At 37.6% G+C, this 23,881-nt stretch overlaps 1 protein-coding gene across 3 annotated transcripts in view; it reads right to left on the bottom strand.

Annotated features, from left to right (window-relative positions):
• Positions 1 to 1,175: 1,175 nt before the first annotated feature.
• NELL1 (neural EGFL like 1) overlaps positions 1,176 to 23,881 on the bottom strand; it is a 300,890-nt gene continuing 278,184 nt past the window's right edge. The window contains exons 16-20 of one of the 3 annotated variants that reach the window (XM_033062507.2): positions 20,724 to 20,864; positions 11,296 to 11,489; positions 6,282 to 6,458; positions 4,333 to 4,557; positions 1,176 to 3,085 (exon numbers count right to left, since the gene is read on the bottom strand). In XM_033062507.2, the coding sequence (XP_032918398.1) occupies positions 3,035 to 3,085; positions 4,333 to 4,557; positions 6,282 to 6,458; positions 11,296 to 11,489; positions 20,724 to 20,864 (788 nt within the window). In that variant the 3' untranslated portion in view covers positions 1,176 to 3,034. The remainder of the gene's footprint in view (positions 3,086 to 4,332; positions 4,558 to 6,281; positions 6,459 to 11,295; positions 11,490 to 20,723; positions 20,865 to 23,881) is intronic. The other 2 variants (XM_033062508.2, XM_033062509.2) reach the window with 2 other exon arrangements.

The following is a 23,881-nucleotide window of genomic DNA, read 5'->3' as shown; positions in this document are numbered from 1 at the left end:
CAGAGGTGAGAACTCACTGTCCTCACAAGATATAACACCAGGTTCTGGTTTAGAGAACCTAGGCTAAGGTTTTTACCAAAATGGGGAGGCCAAACACATTTTACCAAAGGTGGAAGTTACATTTTCTGTTTGTCACTCATTCACCTTTTTTTTTGTCATCAGAAGGGTTAACAGAAAAAATACTCTTTCACAGGGTAAATAAATAGAAACAGCTACAAAATTCCAATTGTCTATAGTCAGAGCTTTGACCAAGTCCCTTAACTAGCAGCAAATTTCCTTTCACAGAAGCTAGTGGTAGTCCTCCTCAAGTTAATACTACACTACAAATATACACTATATATATATAATATATATATCCTCCTGAGCAGAAACAGTACCCATCTCACAAATAAAGAGAAGAATTTTCTTAAATTATTATAATAAACATTGTTTTTTTCAGCATCTTAATTTTAGTGCCCATGTCGTTATAGGGAATGGAGAATTTTATCAAGAAAAAAGTTTTGAAAGTTCTTACTTACCTTGGTCACACAGAACACAGGGAATTAAGTTTTCCTCCATAGTGTGCTCTTTGAGCTGGGGCTGGGGCTTCTGAGTACTCTAAAAGTACCTGTGATGTGACTAGTGATCAAATTACTTCATGAGGAAAAGTTCACCACAGGGCAACTGCTTAAAATGCAACATAAACAGGTCTGTGTCAATATTTTGACTTTGTGTAAACAATTCAAGCTGCATCACTCTGGGGATAATGATACATAATACCGTATAAAATACTCTGAAAAGGTTTTACTGAATTAATTTGCATTTGAGCTCTGGAAGAAAATTGGTCTGCAGTGGAAAAGTGTGAACTTCTGTGGTCCTGTTAAATATGATCCTAACAAGATCTGGAGCTTCCAGAAGGTATCCCGGGAAAGGGCTTCACTACTACAAGGTAAAAGGGAAATAAATTATTTTCAGAGCCTGCACTGTCTTTAATCCATTTACAGAGCTTAAGGAATTCAGTATGACAGACTGGAATATATGATTCTGCCTGAGTAGAAATGACATATTTCTTACCACTCAGATGTTACACCTCTGGGCAAACACTTTCTCCTTTTCTGAGAGTTCATGAGTTCAGGCTGGAAAGGACACTGATCAGTGTTTCAGAGCCCTGCTAATAAAACTAAGGGAAAGCAATCTGTACATAGGAGTTTATTTAGATGCCCACAAATTTAAATCATTCCCCTTCATATCTCAGCCCACTGTGTATCTTATCCAACTGAATTACCATTGGGTTTTACAATGTGATATACAAAATGAGCTGACATTATGATTTACAAACATCCTTTGAGTATCATATAAAACACAACTCTTTCCCTTATTATACAATCATCAGGGCAATGCAAATAGAGTCAATACATTATTAGCTGAAAATGATGGGGCCTTTGAAGGAAATAAATTTAACTTTACCACACAAAACTGTTAACTAAAACAAAATCTGTTTAAAAATTTGAAATAAAGTTATTTGAATGACTGAAAGTAATTATATATTCTTTGCCACTGTCCCTTATAAACATAACAGTACTTCATTTAAAAAACAACTAATATTTTCACTGTATAGTCACACTTCTTTCTTATTAATCAGTTTCAATTTTTCTGCATGAAACTATGAAAAACTCACAAATGTAGACTTTCCAAACTGTAGTCACTATAGTTATTTCTGCAATCTTTCCCATATATTCAGTGTGTTTAATTAAATAAATAAAAAATAAAAAACCCACTACACAAATGAGCAGAAAAAAACCACAATAGCACATTAAAAATGTGACATTTAAGCTGCAGATGCATCGCCATAGAAATATATTGTTCTAGTGCCACAAACTTTCCAGCCTCATGAAAAAAATAGACATTAGCTGAAGAGAATCTAAGCTCTAACCTCCATATCAGGCTAAGAGTCTTGATTTAAATTCCTGTCTAAACTTAGGTCCTCAACAACACAGTAAATAAGTATTTTGGAATGTCATAAAATATGAAAAGATAAAATCTGTTTCTGAGCTGTTGGTAATGGAAGTTACTAAGCATTAAGGTCTCCTGCCCTGCATGATGCTGGAACAGGTGCCTCTGCACTTTGTCACTATGGCAGCAGTAACTGAGGATGATAGACATCATTATTATTGTAAACACAAAAAAGGAAAAATTCTGAACTCATCAATGATGTTACAAATGCAAGCAAATTCTAACCTACTCAACTTAAACTGTATCATCTTAAGGGTCTGTGACTGTTTTAGTACTGTATAATCCAGAGGAATTATACTCAACAATACTGATAATGACTGGTGATTCTTTCTTGAATATGTGTTGAACTGGCAGTGGGATGGGGTTTTAGTTCCATTTCTCACTGTAGAAGTCCTGCTGCTGCTCTGCACGTTTGGAGAAGAAAGTGCTTATTCTGCCATTTCATTCACTTAATGGCATTTAATTTTATAGTTTAAGACAGACTTATTTTGATTACTTCATTCTGTCCATACCTTTGAATGCTTTAAAATGTTGGACAGCTGTGAAATATAAGTACTATGCAATCTTACTGTACATACATACATATTTTCATAAATACATCTAACAGGGACCTTGGAACCAAGTACGTGTTATCATGGGACAAAATCACGACAGGCTGTCTTATTTGTAAAATCTAGATTCAAAGTAAGAAGAGCTGAATCCTATCAATGTTGTCAATACACAAATTAAAACAAAAATACAGCATTAGTTTACCCATTAAATAATTTAAACATATTTGCAAATTTCTTGACAGGAAAGGTGTGTGATTTACAACACTGAAAACTTGTAGCAACCACTGACTTCTGTGTGCTGTACTGGAAGTCACCCGGACAAGGCTAGCAAGAATGAGCATAGTGATAGGTCCCAAAGGCAACTCCCAAACATCTTCCTCGTTCGGAGACTTTGGTAATTGTCTGTTGTATAAAATGCCAATGCATACAGCTTCCTTTCAGGTGTTAACTCCAGCAGTTTTCCTCCCTCGGCACAGTCCAGTTTGACCAGGTCAGTTATTGTTGAGACACTCTAAATCCACTGAGCAGCAGACATTCCCATTCTGCACGGACAGATAAGCAGAACAGGTCACAGGGAGCAAAGGGATGGTGGCATGCAGAGATAGGTGCATCCCTCACACTTCTACCACCTAAAAACACCTGCCCCCAGCATCCATGGTGTCAGCATCGCTCCCAATGATGGTTTTTTGAGGAGGCCAGCTTTGCCAAAGAGCATTGAATTGGCCTGAACTACCACAGGAACTCAAAACCTGAATGTTGTCCCCATAATAAAATACAGAACAGCAATGTCAACAGATGACTGGATTTTTCTGTCATGCAAGAAAATTAATGGAGAGAATTTTAATGTGATCCACAGAGCTTTCTGCTTGTCTGAAACTAGCAGACAGTTCAGTTCTTGGTTCGTGGCAGATATGGAGGGGATGGAGGCAACATAAACCATACAGCTTTAGAATTTAATCCATTGTTAAGTATATTCTTCTAACATATAGTCATTTCTAAATGACTGTAATAAATTTTAAATAATTTTATGTAATAAAAAAGTACAGCAACTAGTAAAAGCTCAAATGAGCTTTTCTTTTTCACTTTTGTTTTTTTTAATCCATCGCAAATCTACAGAAAAAAAACCCTCAAAAGAGTGGCAGAAAAGCTACCTTCAATAATTTAAAGCCCTGGGGCAGTAGCTTTCTTTCCCAGAGTGAACAGAATATTTTATATAAGCCAAAACAACATTTTCATAATTCTGATATTAGCACAGTGGGGTCATCACTGCACAAAGTAAGGGAAATAGATTGCACTCCTGCATGAGAGCCATTGGATTAAATGTGGCTTGATAAGGTCAGGGAACAGAAACTGTGATATTCCCTTCCCATCACTATTGTAGGAGTGCCTTTATCTTGGAGCTGCAATTCCTTTTTACTTGTGTACTTGACGGTGAAACCTTTATAGCAGTGTTCTTGCCTCAGATTACCAGCTCTGTAATACACATTTTCATGAAATCCACACCAGGTAATTTTTGAAATGTTACCTTTGACTCATACTGAGAATGCCTGAAGGGCACTTCAAGAGAATATCTGAAAATTGCACTAGGATATTAACACACCTGTGTTCAACATTTTCAACAAGGAGAGAATTGTTCTGCTTTTACTCTGCCAGACAGAAAACACAGGGGTTTTCTGTAGAGCCTCAGGTCTCATTTACTTTCCCAAGATCTTAATATGCCTCCAGGGGCAGAAAAGGATCCCAATTTTATCAGGCACATTCCATGACCATTCCACCAGGCGCATCGTACCTTGCATTTGCAGGTTGTACAAGGAGATCCCACCATTGTCCATACAGCGCCACTAAGCCGTGTGATTCCATAGCCATCTGGACAGGTTTTCCTGATGTCATAGGTGATATTGTCAGCCAGACAGGGGTCAGTGACACAGTGAGGACAGCACTCTCCTTCTGAGATGGCTGTGTACTCGCAGTTCAGGGTCGGGCACTGAAGAGGCCAACAATCCACCTCTCCTTCCTGCAAATATTGAAGCAAATATTGAAGCAAGGCATTGAACTTGCCAGTTATTAACCAACAAGAAACTTTATACCCTTTTGAATGGAAAAGCATTGTTTTGCCAAAATTGGAATAAACTCAATGGTTCAGACCTCAGTTTGGTTTACCACACAAATACATGTTTGAACACTGAGCTGAAGTTTCCTAAATGTAGCAGATTATCATTTGGTTGATTTCTGACTAAACAACAACACTGTCATCATAGCAGGAGAGCTTGAGTTCCTTGGGGTTTTTGAAGGCAGGGTTAAATACCGGGTACCAATATTTTGAACAAACTATAATTTTTGCTGTGATTGCCTTGCAGACTCATGCACTTTTTCTACTCCTGATCACATAAACATCTCTATAGGATCACAGCAAGTGTTTAAATAGAAAATTAACACTGCAGATGAATGTAGGTTAGTACGTTGGAGAAGCACTGAACATCAATCTAAGTAGCAACCGCTAATATCAACTTTATTGTCAGCTCCTAAATGAATCGTAAGAACAATACCATTTGTGTTCCACTGACTAATTTTATTTCATTATTTATTTATTTTTATCTCATTATTATTATTATTATTATTATTATTATTATTATTATTATTATTATTATTATTATTATTATATAAATACCTCTAAAAATTTAGTAGCTAGAGACATGGTGAAGACAAAAACATCAGGTCTCTTCTGCAGGGTGTATCTCTGTTTGTCTAAATTTAACCTGGAAAGGTCTTCAATAACTTGCACTGTGCTGCTCTGTAAAGACTTTATCTAAGAAGCTGAGAACATCCCACACTGCACAAAACCTTACATACAATACTGATTTAGGGTATCACTGTCTCACAGCTCTGGATGTTATCCCAATCATAAAATTAGGCAAGAAACTTGAAGCCAAAACCTCAATACTTACTCTGTGCATTATGGATAATTACCTCATGACAGTAACTTAGCTTTGAATGTAATTTCCTTCCTGATGCTCAGATACCTCTTGATAATAACATATACAAAGACTATGTTATACAGACAGCTATAAATGGAAAACTGATAATTTTAATGAACTTCATCGATATACTAATCAGTACATGTATGGAAAACATAAAGCTTTAAGGGAATAATCCATAGTGTCTAATGAGAAAAGAAGTTATTTTGTATGTTTTCTAGTAATTTCAGTCTTCTTCATCCTTATTTGCTTTTTTTTTTTCTTTTTTTTCCTAATTTATACATTAGCGCAGGCAATCCAAGTTTCCAGATTTGCAGAATTCAAACAAACAAACAAATAAATAAATAAATAAATAAATAAAATAAATAAATTGTTCCTTTTAACAAGACAGGCCCACCAGATGTAATTAAAGAACTGAAACTTCTCCAGCCAACCCCATCACATGCGTAAGCAGTTTGAAAAAAGTAATTAAAAGATCAGACAACCTTATAAAAGTTCTCAAAAGCAGACTAATGCTAAAATTAATATAGTGTTGAGGTTTCCAAGCTTTTGTCAAGCTTTTAGTTTTTCTCATTAGATCTACTTGTTATTTATTCAGCCATAAAATGAAAACTGATGGTGTAGCTTTCAGTTCTCTGTGGCTGTATCATCATCCCCAGTCTGAAAAGCAGGTGAAGAAAGAGCCATGAGCCAGCCTCCAGGCCTGTTTTGCTAAAAGTCATAATTACTATTCTTACTCCTATTCAAACTGCTCTGCTCATACCAGGCAGCGGCACTGCTGGCAGCTATAGGTCCAGTTGTCCCCGCTGCGGTAGAGCTTGTGCCCGGTCTGGTCGAGGCACTGGCTGGTGACGCGCGTGTCGCACTCCGGGCAGCAGAAGAGGTCAGCACTGGGGTTCCCGCAGTCACAGGCTGTTCTCCGGCAGAAAATCCTCCCATCCTGCAAGGACACATTGCCCTGGCATCAACCACAAGCTGCCAGATAGCAACCCAGGTAAGGTCACAGGATATGTACGTCAAAGGGCACATCTTTGGCTTAGCAGGAAATATTAATTCCTTATTACTCATATTCCCTGACTGTAAGGGTTGGATCTTGCCTGTGATAATACAACAAATCCCAGTACTATCCTAATTTCTGTCAGCATGTGGATCCAATTCTGTCTGAATCTGAGAACACTGTTTTCCTCTATCCAGACAACTGAATTTAAAAGCAGTTGGTATCTTAGTGAAATACAGTGAAGCAATTTCATGTCTCATTGGTCACATCAACAAACTCCTCAAGCAGTTGCCACTCTAACACATATAATATTTATTTAGCACTATTTTTGACTGAATGCACCACTGTGAAAAAAATAAGTTGAATAAAGGTGGTCCCTTTAACTTAATCAGAACAAAATATTGTACAATCACAGGAGCATTAATTGTTCTTTATTCTGACCTCTGTGACTGTCCCGCATCTGGACCTACAGTACACAGCTTAAACACAAAAGAACTTGTCATCATTCATTATAATTAAGCGCATGTATAACAGAGGGCCTGGATAAAGCTATATTCTGCTTTGGATCACAACTATACAATTCCTAAAGCAATTCCATTCATTTCATTGCAGTTTTCCCTAGCCTCATGGGAACTTTGGTCTGAGTCTATTATCTGATGTAAGGAAGAAAATTTCATTGCCACCAAATATAGGAACACCTTTCAACTCAAGGGAATTTATTTCCTCTGATGCTTGAAAAAAACTTTTTTATAATAAGAACTAGTGCAGCCCAGGATGTCTTTTCAACAGGCAGACAAAACAGCCATAAGCACAGCAAAGGATCACAGAATGGTTTGGGTTGGAAGGGATGCTAAAGCTCATCATGTTCTAAGCCCCTCTGCCACGTTTCACTAGACCAGGTTGCTCAGCTTGTAGCATGGGGGGTGACTGCTTATGACCTGGTGTAGGAACTAGGGTTTGTTTTAAAGCAAAGACAGTCTTGTCCACAATGCAACATATACAAAATCAGCATCAGGGAATAACAATGCCATGTCAGTTCAGCGTCACTGCTGCATTTCATCATAGTTCTGAATAGATTGGAATATTCCTTGCTATTATAAAAATCATTATCATTATTTCTTAGGCCTAACAAGCAAAGCTGAAGACAACACAAAATTATGAGAAAGTAGAAAACATGCCAGGTTAACAAGGATCTGAACCACTTTTGCCAACTAAAGGGCTTATATTACTCTACAAGCTTTGTTCAGTGTTGTATCAAATTAAGCTAAGTATTAGTTTGATACAACAGTGCATATATAGTACTGGTGTATGTACTAGTGGCTAGATTGCCACTTTATCTGTGGAAGGAGGGATAAACAAACTTTATCTCCTTACTCAGAGTGAATCACAAGGCAGAATGGCAGTAACCTATTTCCTTAGCCATGGTCCAGCTGCACATCAAAAGCCAACTTAGCCCAGCAGCTCTGTCAGGATGACCAGCATGTGGGGCTGTGACTGGAATACAGGGAACCTCGACCATGGTAGTCTCTCTCCTCTTCTGTGTTGATTAAAAATGGCTAACAACAGCCCCTCTGCTTAAATACAATTCAGTTTCTAAGCTTTTAAGATCAGTTTTCAAAATTCCCCTTTCAGCTGGTGACCCTGCTGGTAATTCTGTGTTTCCCTGAGCATGTTTTACTTTGCCTTTACTCTCCACATTTCAGTACACTGAAAAAAACCTGATGATTTTGCCAGAGAACTTTTGGTAATCATAATACACTGCTACTCTGTTTCATCTCTAAGCATCTGTGTTTTGTGTATATGACCTCATTAGTTCTATACCTTTTAAAAAACATTTTTATGCCTATACTGCATTGACACAAAGCCTCATAAGCTACACTATCTCATGTCCATCTTTGCAGCTCAGCAGTAACCCTGAGAAATAAACAAAAAATCGAGAACTATATATAGAAAACCTTATTTTCTTTAGGCCAATAATAACATATAACATCCTATTACTACCTCTTCCTTCCCACCTTCCTCACTGAATCAGTTCTACATTCTTCAAAAGCATCAGAAGTATGAACATAAAATTGTTCTTATCAAAAGAACAAGAGAGCAAGAGAATCACTGTTAAAGGTGGTTCAAAGCCAGTTTAGGAAGAAATCAGACCCTGCAAAAACCAAACCACCAAACAGTTCTCACCCTCAGGAACACACATCAGCTTGGCAGATCCCTCTGCTCCCAGTGCTGCATGTAATCTCCCAGGCCTTTTTAATACAGTGAAGGGAGGGCTGTCACAACCAGAAGACAGACTCGAAAGCCCAGACATAGCCAGACTGCACAACCAGGCTTTGCTTTTTTCAGGACAGCACAATAGCTTCCCACTCCAAATTCTACCAGTCTTAAATATAATGGTCTATTAAATCCACAATAGTTCAGAAAGATGCCTATACAAGACACGTCAAATATAGTTAATAAATAATGTTAATTTCTAGTTTTTAGAATTTATGATTTTGTAAACTTCATGTACATTTAATGAAGACACTGGGTCCAGTGAAATGGCCTGTGCTTCAATCATGACACTTTGCTTCATTATATAAATGAAGCAATATAATTTCCTATATTCCATCGTATTCTTCACAAATAGCTTTGAAGTTCATTAAGTAAGGTTAATGTATTTAATTTCCTTTTCACTAGATTGTAAGTTAAAATATTTTAAAGATGGTAACTATGTGTTTCAGCCAATGCATAAAATACATCTACCTGTCCTTTGCCAGAATAACTATAGCAAAAGAAAAGCCAATTTTATTTCAAAACTGAAATGCTGATTTTCCTCCTGGATAAGACAAGTAGGAACACTCACAAAGCTTGAGTAAGTAATATAAGGAATGGTTTAGTTACATTCTGGTCTTTTGCTCACTGCAAACTGAGCAGGCTGCAAAAGATCAATCAGGGCCAGTTCTCCATGCAGCTGCATGAAAGGGAGAGTTTTGAGAAGTAGTCTGGTGTGTTGGAAGCTATCAGGATATATAAAAATGTATTTCATTAAACACTGAGTGAAGACTTTGCATTCTGCCTGAGATGTGACATATAAGGAGCTCTTTCTGTTTTCCCTGTTCTATAGACAAGAATTTGCTCTTGAAACAGGCAGCTAGTGGAATGAAATGAAATGCAAATGCTAATTCACAGAGGGAAAAAGTGAAGTGAGGAAGACACAGAGTCATAACAACAGTGTAAGGCTCTGTTTAAACCATGTACTAGTTAAACATCTCTGTATTTTCATGTACTAGTAAGAACATTCATCATAAGAAATACATGCAATGAGAAATGGAAAATAAATTGCAAAGAATCTAAAATGTGAATACTAATAGTTATAATTCTGCAAAGGCAGACCAGATGTCTTCACATATATTAAACTGCTTATTCTATTGACTGGAAATCCTTTCATAAGCTTGCTGGTTCCCAAGATTACCATAAAATCTTGATGTTCAGTGAAGTTTTACATGCCAGCTTCTGAAAGGAAGAGTTTTAGGGAGCTTGAGGCTACTTGAAGTAAAAATATAGTAACTAACAAGAACATATTCCCTGCTGAGTCTAAATCTGCAGTGTATTTTTAAGTTGTAATCACTCTGAAGTCTTAATTTTCCCTCCTGTTACACCACTGCAAAACAGAAAGAATGAGGCTTTCAGCTTCTTGCAACTTCAAAACACCTCTTTCCCTTTGTTCCCCCTCAAACTCTTATGCTTCTCTGGCTCCCAAGCGTTGAGATATGGAGACCGATAGGCCAATTGCCATACTCCATCTTCAGCTTCTTGCAGAGGCCAAAAACTAATTTTACTTGAACTCATGGATAGGCCTATAGTGCTCTGCTGTGCCTTTGGACAGTTCTATCCATGCTATGAACAGATCAAGTCAAAGTGACCATAAAAGACCAGCCACTTCTCAGATTAGGGTGTTTCTAAAATTCTTCTGATTTCAAAGACAGCATTCCTCAAAATCAAGAAAGCAGAGCCAAGTGTTCTTCTAACTTGGTTACCATGTGAAGAAAAAAAAAAGGTAATTTCCTCGGGGGAAAAAATCCAACAAGCCAAAAAAAAACCCCACCCTGATCTAAATGTTAACTCATTAAGGTACATCCACTGATACCAGAACTGGCTTCTCCAAACAAGCAGAAAGAGCTGCACTGCTCAAGTGGGAGATCTGCCAACACAGCCAAGGAAAAAGCTGGCCTTCAGTCTTCTTCACTTGGAGGAAATTATCTGCTGCTGGGTCTTCTGACCTTTGACTGATGCTCAGACCTTTCTTCTCACCCAGTTAATTCAAATGTGTTCCAAGCAAAGGGAAACCCAGGCAACAGGAAGTGGCCTGACTACTGAGCTGAGAGATGCATATTCATATGGAAGAGAAATTAAAATAAGTTTTTAGCATTTCCAATAAGTAAGTAAGTATGTGAGTAAGTGCTAAGTAAGGAACCTGCACATTGTGTTAAAGGGTAATGCAAGACCCTCTTCAAGGGACACTGAAATGCTCTGGCCCACAGGGTGACACGGCAGAAGCTCAGCAGGGTTAGCCACTATTCAGTTATGTGTGTGGTTGTGCAAACTAAGGAAATAAATGTCTTCCTGGAGGAATATCCCCATCCCAGCTTCAGTGTCCGCAGCACAGCTTACCTTTTGCCTAAGAGCCTCAGGCTTAGGCTAATGTTGTTGCCAACAACAGTAGCACTGCAATATTGGGTTTCTGACCTGAGCCCAGAGAATCAAAGGACTCCTGAATCCCAGACCAGCTGGATCTCACCTTGCAGGAACAAACGGAGCATCTGTCCTCTCTCAGGGTCCACACCTGCCCATTCCGCTTGAAGCCACCTTCATGGGGACAGTCTCCAGTGCAAGACGGCCCAGATGGACAAAGGCAGTCAAAACCTCCTGCCAGGTTCACACAGGCTGAATCATTCCAACAGGTATGGATCTTTAAGGCACACTCATCAATATCTGCAAAACACCAGATTTATAAAAGTTTTGGGCACATTTTTCATGGGGCAAGTTTTATTTCTGCATTAAGTAATTATTGCTTATTCTGCCTTGCTGGTGGATGAGGGTGCATTCCATTTTGTATCTTCCATATTTACTTGGTAGACTTTAGGCAGTGATGTTGTTTAGGTTATTCTTCAGCATTTGATTCCAGAAAGAATTCTGAAACTATCTCCATCATGTTGAATTGTAAATGCTGAATCTGAGGCACCTTAGTGCAACCATTTATCAGTGACAAACCTGAACCTTCAGATAAGGGTGCATACTCATTCCCAGTGACTGGAAACTAGCGAGCAGAGTGACTTTCTGTTAACTAGACCACTTTTTGTTCTGGGTTTTACATAAAAATAGAAGTGCATTATTCTTCATAATTTCATAGCACAAGCAACATTCCCTGTACTAAAAGCAGTCAGTGGCATTCTTTTCCCATTGCTGGAAGGTATAAGTAAATTGGAAAAAAAAAAAAAGGAAATAAAAAGAATTCAGAAGCACCTGATACACACACACAAAAAAATAAAGTCTTAAAGCTATGCAGTATGATTTAGCAATGATAAAAAGATGAGGTGACAAGAGAAAATCATTATACACCAGAAAAAAGCAAATTGCAATATCTCAATAAATTTTCTTTTAGAGGGGAAAAATATAATTATGCAATATGAATTTATCTAGGGAGTTCAGGCAGTGTTCTTTTTCTTGCAATGAAAGCTATTAGATTTTTAAGCAAATTGTTAAAAATTGGTGTTTTGTTCAGACAATAACTTCAGACTCTTCTTAAACCATATATTGACAAATTGTCAAGATGAAATACTGGTAAACTGGTGGGTCTCTTTTGTTCCAACATGAACAATGAAAACAGTAATCAACAGTGGAAGGAAGAGTGGAAAAGAAAATTCTTTAGAAGCATGTGATGGTTTCTGTCACGATAGTTCCAGAATAGTATTAGGTGAATTCAGAAATTACAAGGGAGAACCACCATACTTATCATTTGAAATGATCTTATGGCTAGGGTGAAATTTTAACTCTTCAGTATTATCCACCAGTACTTTTAACTTCTCTCTAAACAACAAAGTCAATAGAATTTACAAATAAAAGTTACCTAAAGTCTAATTTAGGTGGGACATGAAGTCCAGTGCCTTACTTTTTGGACAAGTGCCATGGGTTCATGAGTCATCAGCTCAAAATCTCCTATCTTAAAAAGACTAAGAATTCTCTCATTCTACTGAAAGAAACTCTTTATAAAAATCAAATCACTAAATTCACTCTGGTTTGGATAGTACAATTCCTGATTTCAATTCATAAACACTCCAGGAATAAGTGGAAATGTGGTAATTTCCTTGGATTTGATTAAATGCGAGTATCAGTCTGCACAACTGGGTCAAAGTCTTGGGTTGCCAGAAAATGACTGTTCCTTGTTGTGCTTATAGAGCCAAAGGGAAACTGGGGGCAATTTCACTGCCTTCACAGGGCTTCACTCCTGGGCTAACCTGTGGGCCAGTCCTTTGCAAGAAATGTTCCTAGTGGTCTGACAGCATGATTCAATTCCTCATCACTCAGACTCACCTAAAAGTGGTGGATTTTGCTGTCCTAAAAGTCTTAATTGCCAGAAAAGAACATTATAGCTCTAGTGCACAACTTAGCCATAACTGAGTACTTGAAATATTCACTACTAGTGGTGAAAAACATGCAGCACAAAGAGAAATTAGAACTTGCAGTTCATTGTTTAACAAGTGCCAGAATACTGCAGGAAGTTAAAAGCACGAAGACTGACATGAAGAGAACTATGAATGAACTGGTATCAAATGAATTATGTCCAAATAGCTATTGTGAAACTCAAAACATTCTTAAAGATATCCCATTTTCTTTTCAATAGACTTTGACTGGTATTTTTTGTTGAAAACAAAGGTATAAATGAAGCATTCACCTTGCCTTTGGTGGTTTCAATAAGCATCATCAATATTGTCTTCCCTACCACATTAAGAGCTCCTTGACTATAATCTGTATAGGATGTAGTAGAATAACAGTGCAGATTAGAAGGGTAGCTTTCACAGTTGAAAGCTAAAAGGATTTCACAGACGAATATAAAGCCATATTGCCTACAGAGCTGCATTTAATTGCTTTACTTATGACACTGAAATCTAATTCTGTTTCCATGTAATTTAACAGATTTATGGAAAGCCAGATGTTAGCAATTATAGAAACTAACATTATTCATATTCTCAGTAGTGTGGACCTGTTCACACAAAGCCAACTTAATCTCTTATGTGTATGCAGCAGGGAAGAATCCCCTATTTATTTACTTCTGCTGCTGTTCTCCATTTAGCACACATAAAAAGGATGTCCCCATTAAGAGCAGCCCAGATTGGTAAATGGGAGATTCTTGACCAAGAATCAAGCAAAGCATGAACATAAATTCCTTGTTGCTATGCAGCTTTGTGGTTCTTTATGCAAATAATAGTTTATTATTCTTTTAAGGCATTTATTATTTAATATTTCTAGTCATTAATCAAATTTAAAAGGCTTGGGCACTGCACTAATTTTCAGTGGAACTTTTAAAAGAACTTAATTTTCTGAGAATATCCCTTTGGCAGTTTTTTGTCATCGCTGATTGCATTTCCTAAAGTCAGAACAAACAGACAATGTTTCCAGTAACTTGAGGGAAAAAAGTTTTGTCCCTGTCACTCCTTCAGCCTTAAACCAGATTGGGGGGGTGAGGAAGGAAAAAAATCCCAGCCAAATGCTCCCACATTATTAGCTCTGAGTTAGGTATAGAAAGTATTTCATTTTAATGAAGATCAAACAGCCATATCAGTGTGAGATCAGCATGTAAATGACTATGCCAAGCATGAAAGAAAATACTTGTATTTAGTGTGGAATTTCTCTTTAATTGGAATCAATGTGTCAACTTAGGTGTTGAAAAATTAGCCTAGTTCAGTTATCCAAAGCAATAATTTAGTGAATGTGAAAACTATGACCAGACTTTTGCATTTAGCTTATTTTTATAGTCAAATCCTTGCTTAGCTCAAATTCTCTGCATCCTGTCAGGTTTCATTTGTTTTCCCACAACTGTTCATAGAAGATGCAGGTCCAAAAATGGAACATTTAAAGATGGGCAAGGCAAAACTGTGCACAAATCTCATTTCCTGTTATAACAACACAAAATAGGATGGAGATAAAATATTAATTTATAAATTCAAGCAACTTTGAAGATGTCTTGGGTTGCAATGTAGGATGTAACCAAAAGTATCTATTCTATCACCATCTGTTGAAAGCGGGTGAGGCAGTGATCCTTATCTCCGGAGGAGACACCTTCTGTTAATGGGCCATGGTTTAATCCAGGTGTGTGGGGGGGCAGTGCTCTTATCTTTTCCACAATCCATCCTTCCTCCAGGGAGATTTCTACTGTAAGTGTGCCACTAAGTCCCACTGCATGACTGATAAAATTACATCATCCCATTGGGAGGTGCTCCAGCCAGGGGGAGGAGCCAAGCCTTTCCCACCTGGATATAATCTGGAATTTGGAACACCACAGTCAGCCTTTTTCCACTGGATTCCAGAGGATAACGAGACCCTTCTACACCATCACTGGACCTTCCAAGGGAAACTGCACCTTGTACAGGAGCGCTGCTCCAACTGAATCACATCTGTCACTGCAGGAGGATGCAGCCACCATGGAATGGGACTGCTACCAACACCCTGCCTGACGGCGTGTCAGGTTGTACTCTGACTGTGTCAGTGTTTTTGTACTCCTGCATTTTATTTTAATTTTCCTATTGAATTGTAGTTTGTTCATTTGTTTTTCATATTACATATACTAGTAAAGAACTGTTATTCCTATTCCCGCATCTTTGCCTGAGAACCCCTTACTTTAAAAATTATAATAATTTGGAGGTAGGGGGTTTACATCTGCCATTTCAAGGGAGGCTCCTGCCTTCCTTAGCAAACATCTGTCTTTCAAACCAAGACAGAAGAACACTGAAAATAGCAAGGAGACTCTGCATTCTTTCCCTACATATAAAGGAGAACAACAAAACATCTGTCTTTACATTTGGAGGGATTAATTATTTCATGGATCCTGTCAACCTATGGAAATAATCTGATTTTCACACCTGAAATATGATTTTGCAATTTTATTCATTATACTGTGACTCTCTGTGGCAAAAACTGCTAATTGATCCAAATAAAAGTAGCAGAGCTTTCCTTCCCCTCTCCAGAGAGCTCCTTTTCAAGGAAAAGTGAGGGTATAGTGGAAACACCCACATTGAGCAGAAACTTGCTTGTACTGCAAAGCTTTACTCAGTTTTCTATCAAACAACAAAGCCAGCAGCAAAAGAATTGCTGCCAAGGCATGCCGAACCTCACACAACTGATCAAGATTTTCACTTCTCCAACTGTCCAGTCAGTGGTTCTACAAACAAATGCACAGCCGTAAGTACCTGACGATACACATTTTAGCAATCAGTCACATTTTGTGGATGAAAAAAGAAAGAAAACAAACCACCCAAGACATGCTAATTTCCATTATACTCTCAAAGTACATGCATAGCTCAGTAATGTGGGCAGACAAGAAAACAGAATCAAAATGGAAGCAAATAATCCCCTGAGATGCAATTTCCTTTTCCATCCTTTTTGGCTGTAATGAGAAGTAATTTGCCTCAGACACTATGAGAGGTCCCACGGCCACTGCATTTGAATCAGGTAGAAGACAAGCATGACTGTACATATCAACACAAGTTCATTAACTTTGTTTCACTGAAATTTTAAATCAATCCCTAGCTACTTTATTTCTTAGTTTTCAAGGCTATTCAAGTTTTAATTGTAAGACTTTTCCATAGCACCTTAATAAATGTGTGCAAGCAAGTCATGCAGTGTGGTGCTCTATATTATCATGATAAGCTGTTGCAGAAGAAAGAACTCTACTAATGTGCTAATTTTAACTTTTATGGTACATTAAACCATTACAGTATATTGTTAACATGAAAAATGTATGCTGGGCTCCCAAACTAATGTATGTATAAGTTAACTAAACACTGTTTTGACAAATCATTTTTCACAGGCAACTTGTCACTTAATGATATTTGCTTTCATTCAAAATCAAAGTTATTTGGAATTGTCTTTGAAAAAAACCCACAGATTAATTTTTAGCCAGAAAATATTTTATGATAGCACTTTTACTCTATAGATACATAACAGTCTGTTAAAGAACAGTGCATAGTAAATTAGATTATGAATAAAGAATTTACTAAAGCTTTCCAAAAATATAGAAATGACTAAACACAATTGCCTTGAAGACATGTAACACAACTTTCTGTCAGAATACAAAAATTAGAATTTACTAGATGGAAAGCAAGATAACCTTTATTTTACAGGATAAAATCCACTGACACCAACTCATACTGTGAGCTTTAATGTTCTAGTTGGTCTTGGATACTCTGTACCACATGCAAACCTTTCTGCCTATATAGCATTTCCCTACCAACACACAGGGAAGTAATTCTCAGGCATATGGGAAGATTGTTGAAGGATGGGTCCTCCTTTAGTGTGATACAGAAAGGGGGGGAAAATAAACAAAATCTAGTCTCCTTTGCTTTTACTTTCCAATCTAGAACCACTGCAGCGCACCATGGAATATATGAAAGCTTCAGGAACATATTTAAAGTCCATTGAGATTTGACCTGCAAGCACTGATACACCCCACTTTTGTGGAAGACTAATACCTGTGGAGTTTTCTTTCATGAGCTTTTGAGTCCTACCTTTTTCCAGCTCTCATTTCTCCAAGCCAGCAACTCTGTAGTGAGATCTAGCTACACAATCTTTCAGGCTGAAATAAATCATGAATCCTATAGAGATTTCTTGGGAGGAGGATCCATGCTAAGCTTCCCTACAAAATTTGTAGCAGTTCTTAAAGGAAAAGAACCCAAAAAACCTGGCAGGCGCTGCTGCCTTGGTTGTTGTTCCTTCTGCACATGCAAGTCTCAGTGTGGGGACCAAGAAACACAAATCATTATGAAAAAACAGAATCAGTAAATCTGCACTCTAGGGTCTGAACAGTGCTCTACAGACTGGAAGCATCTCGCTTAGAGATGGAGACTGGAAAGTATAATTTACTTTGGGTTTTTTGGGTTTGGTTTTTTGGGGTTTTTTTTGGTCAGCAGACAGTCACAAGTACTGTACCACATGACAGCTCATCACTCTCTATCAAGTATTATTGTTTCTTTATCTCAGACTGCAGCAAAGCTCCTATTACAAAATTTTTTAAAAACCAAACCAAACAAACAAACAACACAGCAGCTGTAGCCTACGGGTTTTAATTGCCAAGCAAACTTTGGTAGCAACTTCGTATAATAATTGTCTTTTGTCTGCAAGCAGTATTCTTAATAACACATTGTGAAAGACCAGGGGCTTATAAAAACACTACTGTGAGAAATCAAATTACACTCTCTTAATTTGAGCCTGCTCACCCTCACTATATGAAGTTGACATCCCTGATAAAATCTTTCTTTGGTTGATATTTTGAGCAATAAAAGAATTTTCCCAATTTTGAAGAGGCCTGGCTTAAACACACAGCCTTATTATCCAAGCTCACTGTCTCTCACCAGGTGACAAACTTATATAGCTTTTAGAATATAGCTTTTAGAAGCACTGAGGTATCACACTTCCCAAACAGATGCTGTTTTTCTTAATGTTTTGCAAGCACTGCAGAGATAGTGCAATGACTCAGCTCCACAACTCCTACATAAAAATGGAGGGAGAAGGGGTTAACCAATATGTACATAAATGTATCCAACAAAAGCAACTGGTTGCCTGGGCTTTGAGAAATCTATCAGAGATGAGTACTCCCTCCCACTGCCTTGTGATCTTCTTTATTATTAGTAGTAGTGGTTATTGTTATTATTTTGTAGGAAAGTGTTTAATCTTATTTTACTTATATTTTTAGTTTATTTATTGTTCTCCAAGTTTGTCCTTCAAGAAGGAAGAAGAAATGTTTCAAAACACACTGAAAAACTATGGCTCATGTACACAAATTCAGTATACAATACACCAGGAAAAATACTGTTGCTAAGAAGATGAACCCTCTTTTATCTGAAACAGAGTGAAAGGCACAGTTCTGACTCTAAAAGCTCCACCATGCAAACAAGCTCTGTAATGTGACATATTAGCTATAATGTGCAGTGTTCTCTCTCTGTTGTTTTACCCAATTCTTAGTTGCATTTTAAAATAAACATCATGGTTTGAAATTTGTCATATGGGTCAGCAGAATCTTCCAAACAATTTTTAATTATTTTATTTCATTATATTGGTGACTCAAACTGGTTTATTTCTCTTCCTCACTGGTACCCTGCAGCAGATGGTTCAGAGAAGCTATTTCATTAAAATAAACCCACTAATTTCTCATTCTGTTTACAACTTGCATATGGCAAGATAAGCAGCTCACCTCACAAACTTCCAGCATGCTGTGCAGGTCAAAGTGAGGGCAGTGTGTTTTCACGAAATCTTATTCCTCCAGTCTCCATCAAAACACAGAACATCTGGGGCTTCTTTTTGCAGTGCCCAACCTTTCAGCAGCGATTCAGTGCAAGCAATACTGACCTTTCCAGCAGCTGAGCCTACCTGGCAGGCATCCACGGTCTTGCCTATGTGTCTGTCTTCTCCTGACACCAGTTTGGCTCTTGATCTTCTGCTTCCCAAATCAGCTACAGGAGGTAGGGGGGATGGGGCTCCCCATGTGAGTGGTACAAGTAAGCACCAGAAATGGTAAAAATGCCTCTTACCCCCAGTTGCCTCAGAGCTTTTTGAAGTTTATTTCATGTTGCTTTGAATTCTCATAAAGAAGGTATTTTCAACATTGCTCCATTCATCACACATTTTACAACATTCAAAAAAGCCAGAGGAGAACTCTTAACATTTGAGAATTCATTTAGAAGTACATGACTTTCATCTATTTTATCTATGGAATCATGAAAGGTTGTAAAATTTGCCATTTTTTACACAGCCACCCTCTGAAGAAGTTCACTGCTGTGATTTTATTGAGCTCCCCATTAGCTTAGGACAATGGTTCAGCTAACTTAGCTGAACAATATACAAAATATTGCTTTGAAAATCATTATCATTCCTCTGCATTTTTAAATTATGATACTGCCTTATCACAAGGGTTCTAATAGTCAGAATTCATAAAATATGGGAATGTTTGTTACAAGTAAATTTATATATTTTTGTTACAAATTGTTATTTTAATAATAGACTTTAAATCGTAGAAAACACCCTTTGAAGTTATGGACATGTTAAATGAAATTTACAGCATTAAAAAAAACACAAAAGAAGGAGAAGAGTTTTTATAGAAAACTCATATAACTGACTAGAGATGAAGTAATTGAAATTCCAAAGAAAGGACATAACACTAGGAGCCAGTTGATCTGTATCTCTATGGAAGTTAAAACAAGATCCCTTCTGAACAGTTTTAAACTCACCTGATAAAATACCACATAGAAATTATGTATAAAGCAAATAACTGAAAAGGTGGAAAAACTGTAAGGCAAGGGTAAGGCAGAATTACCATCCACCATGGTTTTAAAGCTGCTTACTTGCTGTAGTGGGACCCAGAGTCCTACAGCCAGTGAGGGTACACAGACTGCATTAACTCTTCATGGAGCCTCATCCTTTGCCCTCCCATAGAAACAACTGACAAACTCCTCTGCACCCATTAAAAATCCCTCTCTGCTCGTACTCTTGGGACCTTATTCTTCAAACAGGGTGCACAGAGAATTTGATGTTATTTGCATAACTCTAACCATTAAATTATGAAGATGCTGAAAAATGGAAAACAAGCAAACCAAAGCAGCACAGACATACCACAGATATGTTCTTCTATCACTCTGTTGAAACCTGGAATTGGAAAACCACCTCTTCCCCTTTTGTGGCCAATTGTGCTCCCCAGCCCCTTGCTCTGATAACTGAGCAGTGCAGTAGGTCACACTCTGGATCTCCCTCCTGTGGGAATCCCTCAGAACCATGGGGTGCCAGGTCCAGCACCCTGCATGGCTGGGGGTGCTGACAGACAGACAGACAGACAGACAGACAGACAGACACCCTTGGTGCCCCCCATTCTGGCTGAGACAGCCACTGCTCAGGAACCCGACAGTCACTTGGGAACGCCATGCAGAAGGAAGGAATAAAAAGGCTCTACTGATCATTGCTTACCAACACAGGACTCCCCAGAAGGAGAATAGCTTCCATTGTCATGGAAACCGCTTCTGCACTCACAGTGGTACCACCCTGGGAGGTTAACACAGCGTGAATGGTTGTGACACTCAATGATCCCCTCTGCACACTCATCAATATCTGCCTCAGAGAAAAACACAAGCCAGCCAGGAAATTAATTTCCTTTGACACCAATACTGTAGGTTCGTTTTTTTAAAAAATCTTATTGGTTTGGAGTTTTTTTAAAGATTTCCTTTAATAGATGGATCAAGGTTTATTACAGTTCTAAACAACAGACATTTAAAGTATGACTCACATAATAACAATTAAAAATAACAATACATAATGTAATCTCTTACAGACAAGACAGTCTTTTACACCATGATTTATTGAAAATGAAAAGCAACATGCAGATTTTTTGTTCCTTGTTCAGATTTTTGTTTGTATTGGGGATTTTTGTTTGCTTTTTTAACGCGGCAATTACATTTGTCTGTGCATTTAAAGCGTTGCAGAACAGGTTGTCCACTGAAAAGGCAATTTCAGCAATACTCCTGCTTAAAAAAACTGCATGTGCCAGGATATCTTGTAAAGAAAAAGCATTTTCTTCAGGATTTGTGTTTCCAGCATTCAGTTGCAATATTGACAGTTATCTGTAAGGGAAGGTGCTCAGAACACTTCTCAAACACTAGTTAGTCTCTTTTGTTTATATGATCAAAATAAATGCCTAGTACAAGTGTAACAGCATGTGACAAACTGAAAAAGTAGTCTGCATTTCAGCTGCAATAAAAGATTTATCTGGAAAAGAGTGAGGCAAATGACAGCAAGTCTGTAGCAATGGAAGGATACAGCATGATGAATACTCTGCTGAATTTCAATAAATGTGCTGTTTTTATAAAGGGGTTTCTCAAATTTCTGTAACACATTTAATAGACACTTCATAATTGCCAGTAACCTTGGCTAATCATGGCTGGCACCTGGCTGCTTCTCCCCTTTGAGCATTTTTCAGCATATTTTGTAGGGTTGTAATTAAAATTAGCAAATTAATTATATGTTAACCTTGTGGTAATTTAGAAGCCATTATATTTTCATTCCTCTATTCAGTTCAGGTTTTTTTTTTTTTCCTTTTAAAAATTTTAAATTTTTCTTTAATTTTGGACAGTTTTTAGCTGGGTAACTTATCAATTAAAGGAGACTCAAATTATTCCCACCCATTGAGATATTTTTTTCTTGGCATACTTAAGGTGTGCATAAAATTGTGCCCACCAAACCAACAAAACTTGGTGAAAATAGGTTTGAAAACCACAAGCATCAAAGGACAAATGTTAAGGTGATTAACTAAACAGAGAATGTAACTTTTATCTCAATTTTCAAAATGCATACACCAGTATGGTTTCATGGACTGCACTGGAGTTGTGTTGATGTATATTGAAATCGATTTGAATGAAGCATCCTTCAACACAATCCTATTTTCTTACATCTTAAAACCAATACCATAGAAAGTTTGATTTTTTCTCATTTCAGTAACAATATTTATTCTTGTTGAAATACGGCTGAGAAACCTAAAAAATGCTGTTTTCCAAGATTCATGTTTGCCCCTACTCAATCATGAACTAAGTTATGTAGATAACAGGATCATAAACAGTATTTATTTCTAGCTTTATTCAGCTCCCATCTAACAATAAAGTAATTTTTAAAATGCTTTAAGATCTGTCACTGCTGCCACCTTTTCTGTACTTTGTACTTTGTGGAAGCTAATTTTAGTGTTAAAACACTGCACAAATCTAGCTGTCCATCAACAGTGAGTGCTGCTTGCAAACTCAGACACTTTCAATTCATTACAGTAAATGGAATTTATAACCATGATCTTCTCACATGTCATGGCTGAGGAAACAGGTTTAATCCTATTTGGAAAGTGAATGACTTTGCTACTGCAGGTCAATTGCAAATGAATCCTTCTTCTTACCTTCCTTTCTTTCCCAGAGTTGGATTGGAGAATGTTTCTGTTTAAAGACTATTTCCTCGTGTCAGTCCTATACTGGACTTCTATCTGTTTAATTTTACATTTTTAATTTACAGTATTATTAGAGTGTTCCTAAAGTTAATTTCTAAACTTTAGCCCTTTCAAAAGTATATGATTTAGGCTCATGGCAAAGGACACTAACTAGCAGGTTACTTTTCAGAAAGCCTGTCTGACAGGGTACCAAAACTGATCAGCACTTTATTCAATGGAAAAAAGTCATTAGGTTATGTCTCTACATTATGTCAAAAAGTAAAATAATGCATAGAACTCTTTCAGGACTAGATGAATTTACTGTGGCAGTACTATACCTGTTACAGCTTTTGTTCCCTGGTGTGTACGGAGACACCAATTTCTTCAACCAGCAGAGCTAGGAAAACACACTTGCTTTTTTATAGGTTCTTCCTGCACTTCCTTGATCTCCTAAAACCAGTGGGCAAAGGACTAGAGAAGCTGTGTGAGCTTTTTGGGAAAATCTGCCATGACAGACACTAGTGGTGTGGAAGCAACTAGTAAAAATTCTTCAAGCTCTACTTCCTACCACTACCTCTCCTCTTCAGGTTAAGCTCAGCACTCCTCGCTCCCCAGCTTTCTCCTACATGCAGATGCAGGCAGGGAGGATGGTGCAGGAAGGAGAGTGGGAAAGCAATTCTCCCTCTGCTTCTGCAGCAGGTTAGGACAGCTTTGGCAGCTCATCAGCAGCAGTTCTATGTGATGTGATGGGATGGGATATGATGTGATGGGATGAGATGTGATGTGCATGAAGAGCAGAATCAACAAGGAAAATCCTTAATGGGATCTCCGTTTTTTCAACACTTTACTGTTTCTTGAAATGGTGCACATAAACACAGAAAGAGTTTAATATCATCATGAGCTCTGTAAGCTTCTCCTATGATCTTGTTCATTGTTTATAGCATGTGTGTAAACACAGATCTGCAGGAACAGGAAAATATTGTGGATGTTTTAGAAATTGAGATTTAGAATGCTCAGAGCACCAAGAAGGAAAAGCAAATGACAGCTTTATAAAATGGTGTGTCATATGCCATGAAATTATTTAGTTCATTTAATAGACCATCCTGGTCATCCTATGCCAATTCAAAACACTTTTTTTGAGCATTTTTTCTGCACAGAAAAATGTTGA

Source organism: Catharus ustulatus, chromosome 6, assembly GCF_009819885.2.
Source record: "Catharus ustulatus isolate bCatUst1 chromosome 6, bCatUst1.pri.v2, whole genome shotgun sequence".
Classification (NCBI taxonomy): Eukaryota; Metazoa; Chordata; class Aves; order Passeriformes; family Turdidae; genus Catharus; species Catharus ustulatus.
Note: the sequence above shows the minus strand (reverse complement) of the source record. Positions and strands in the feature narration are given on the sequence as shown.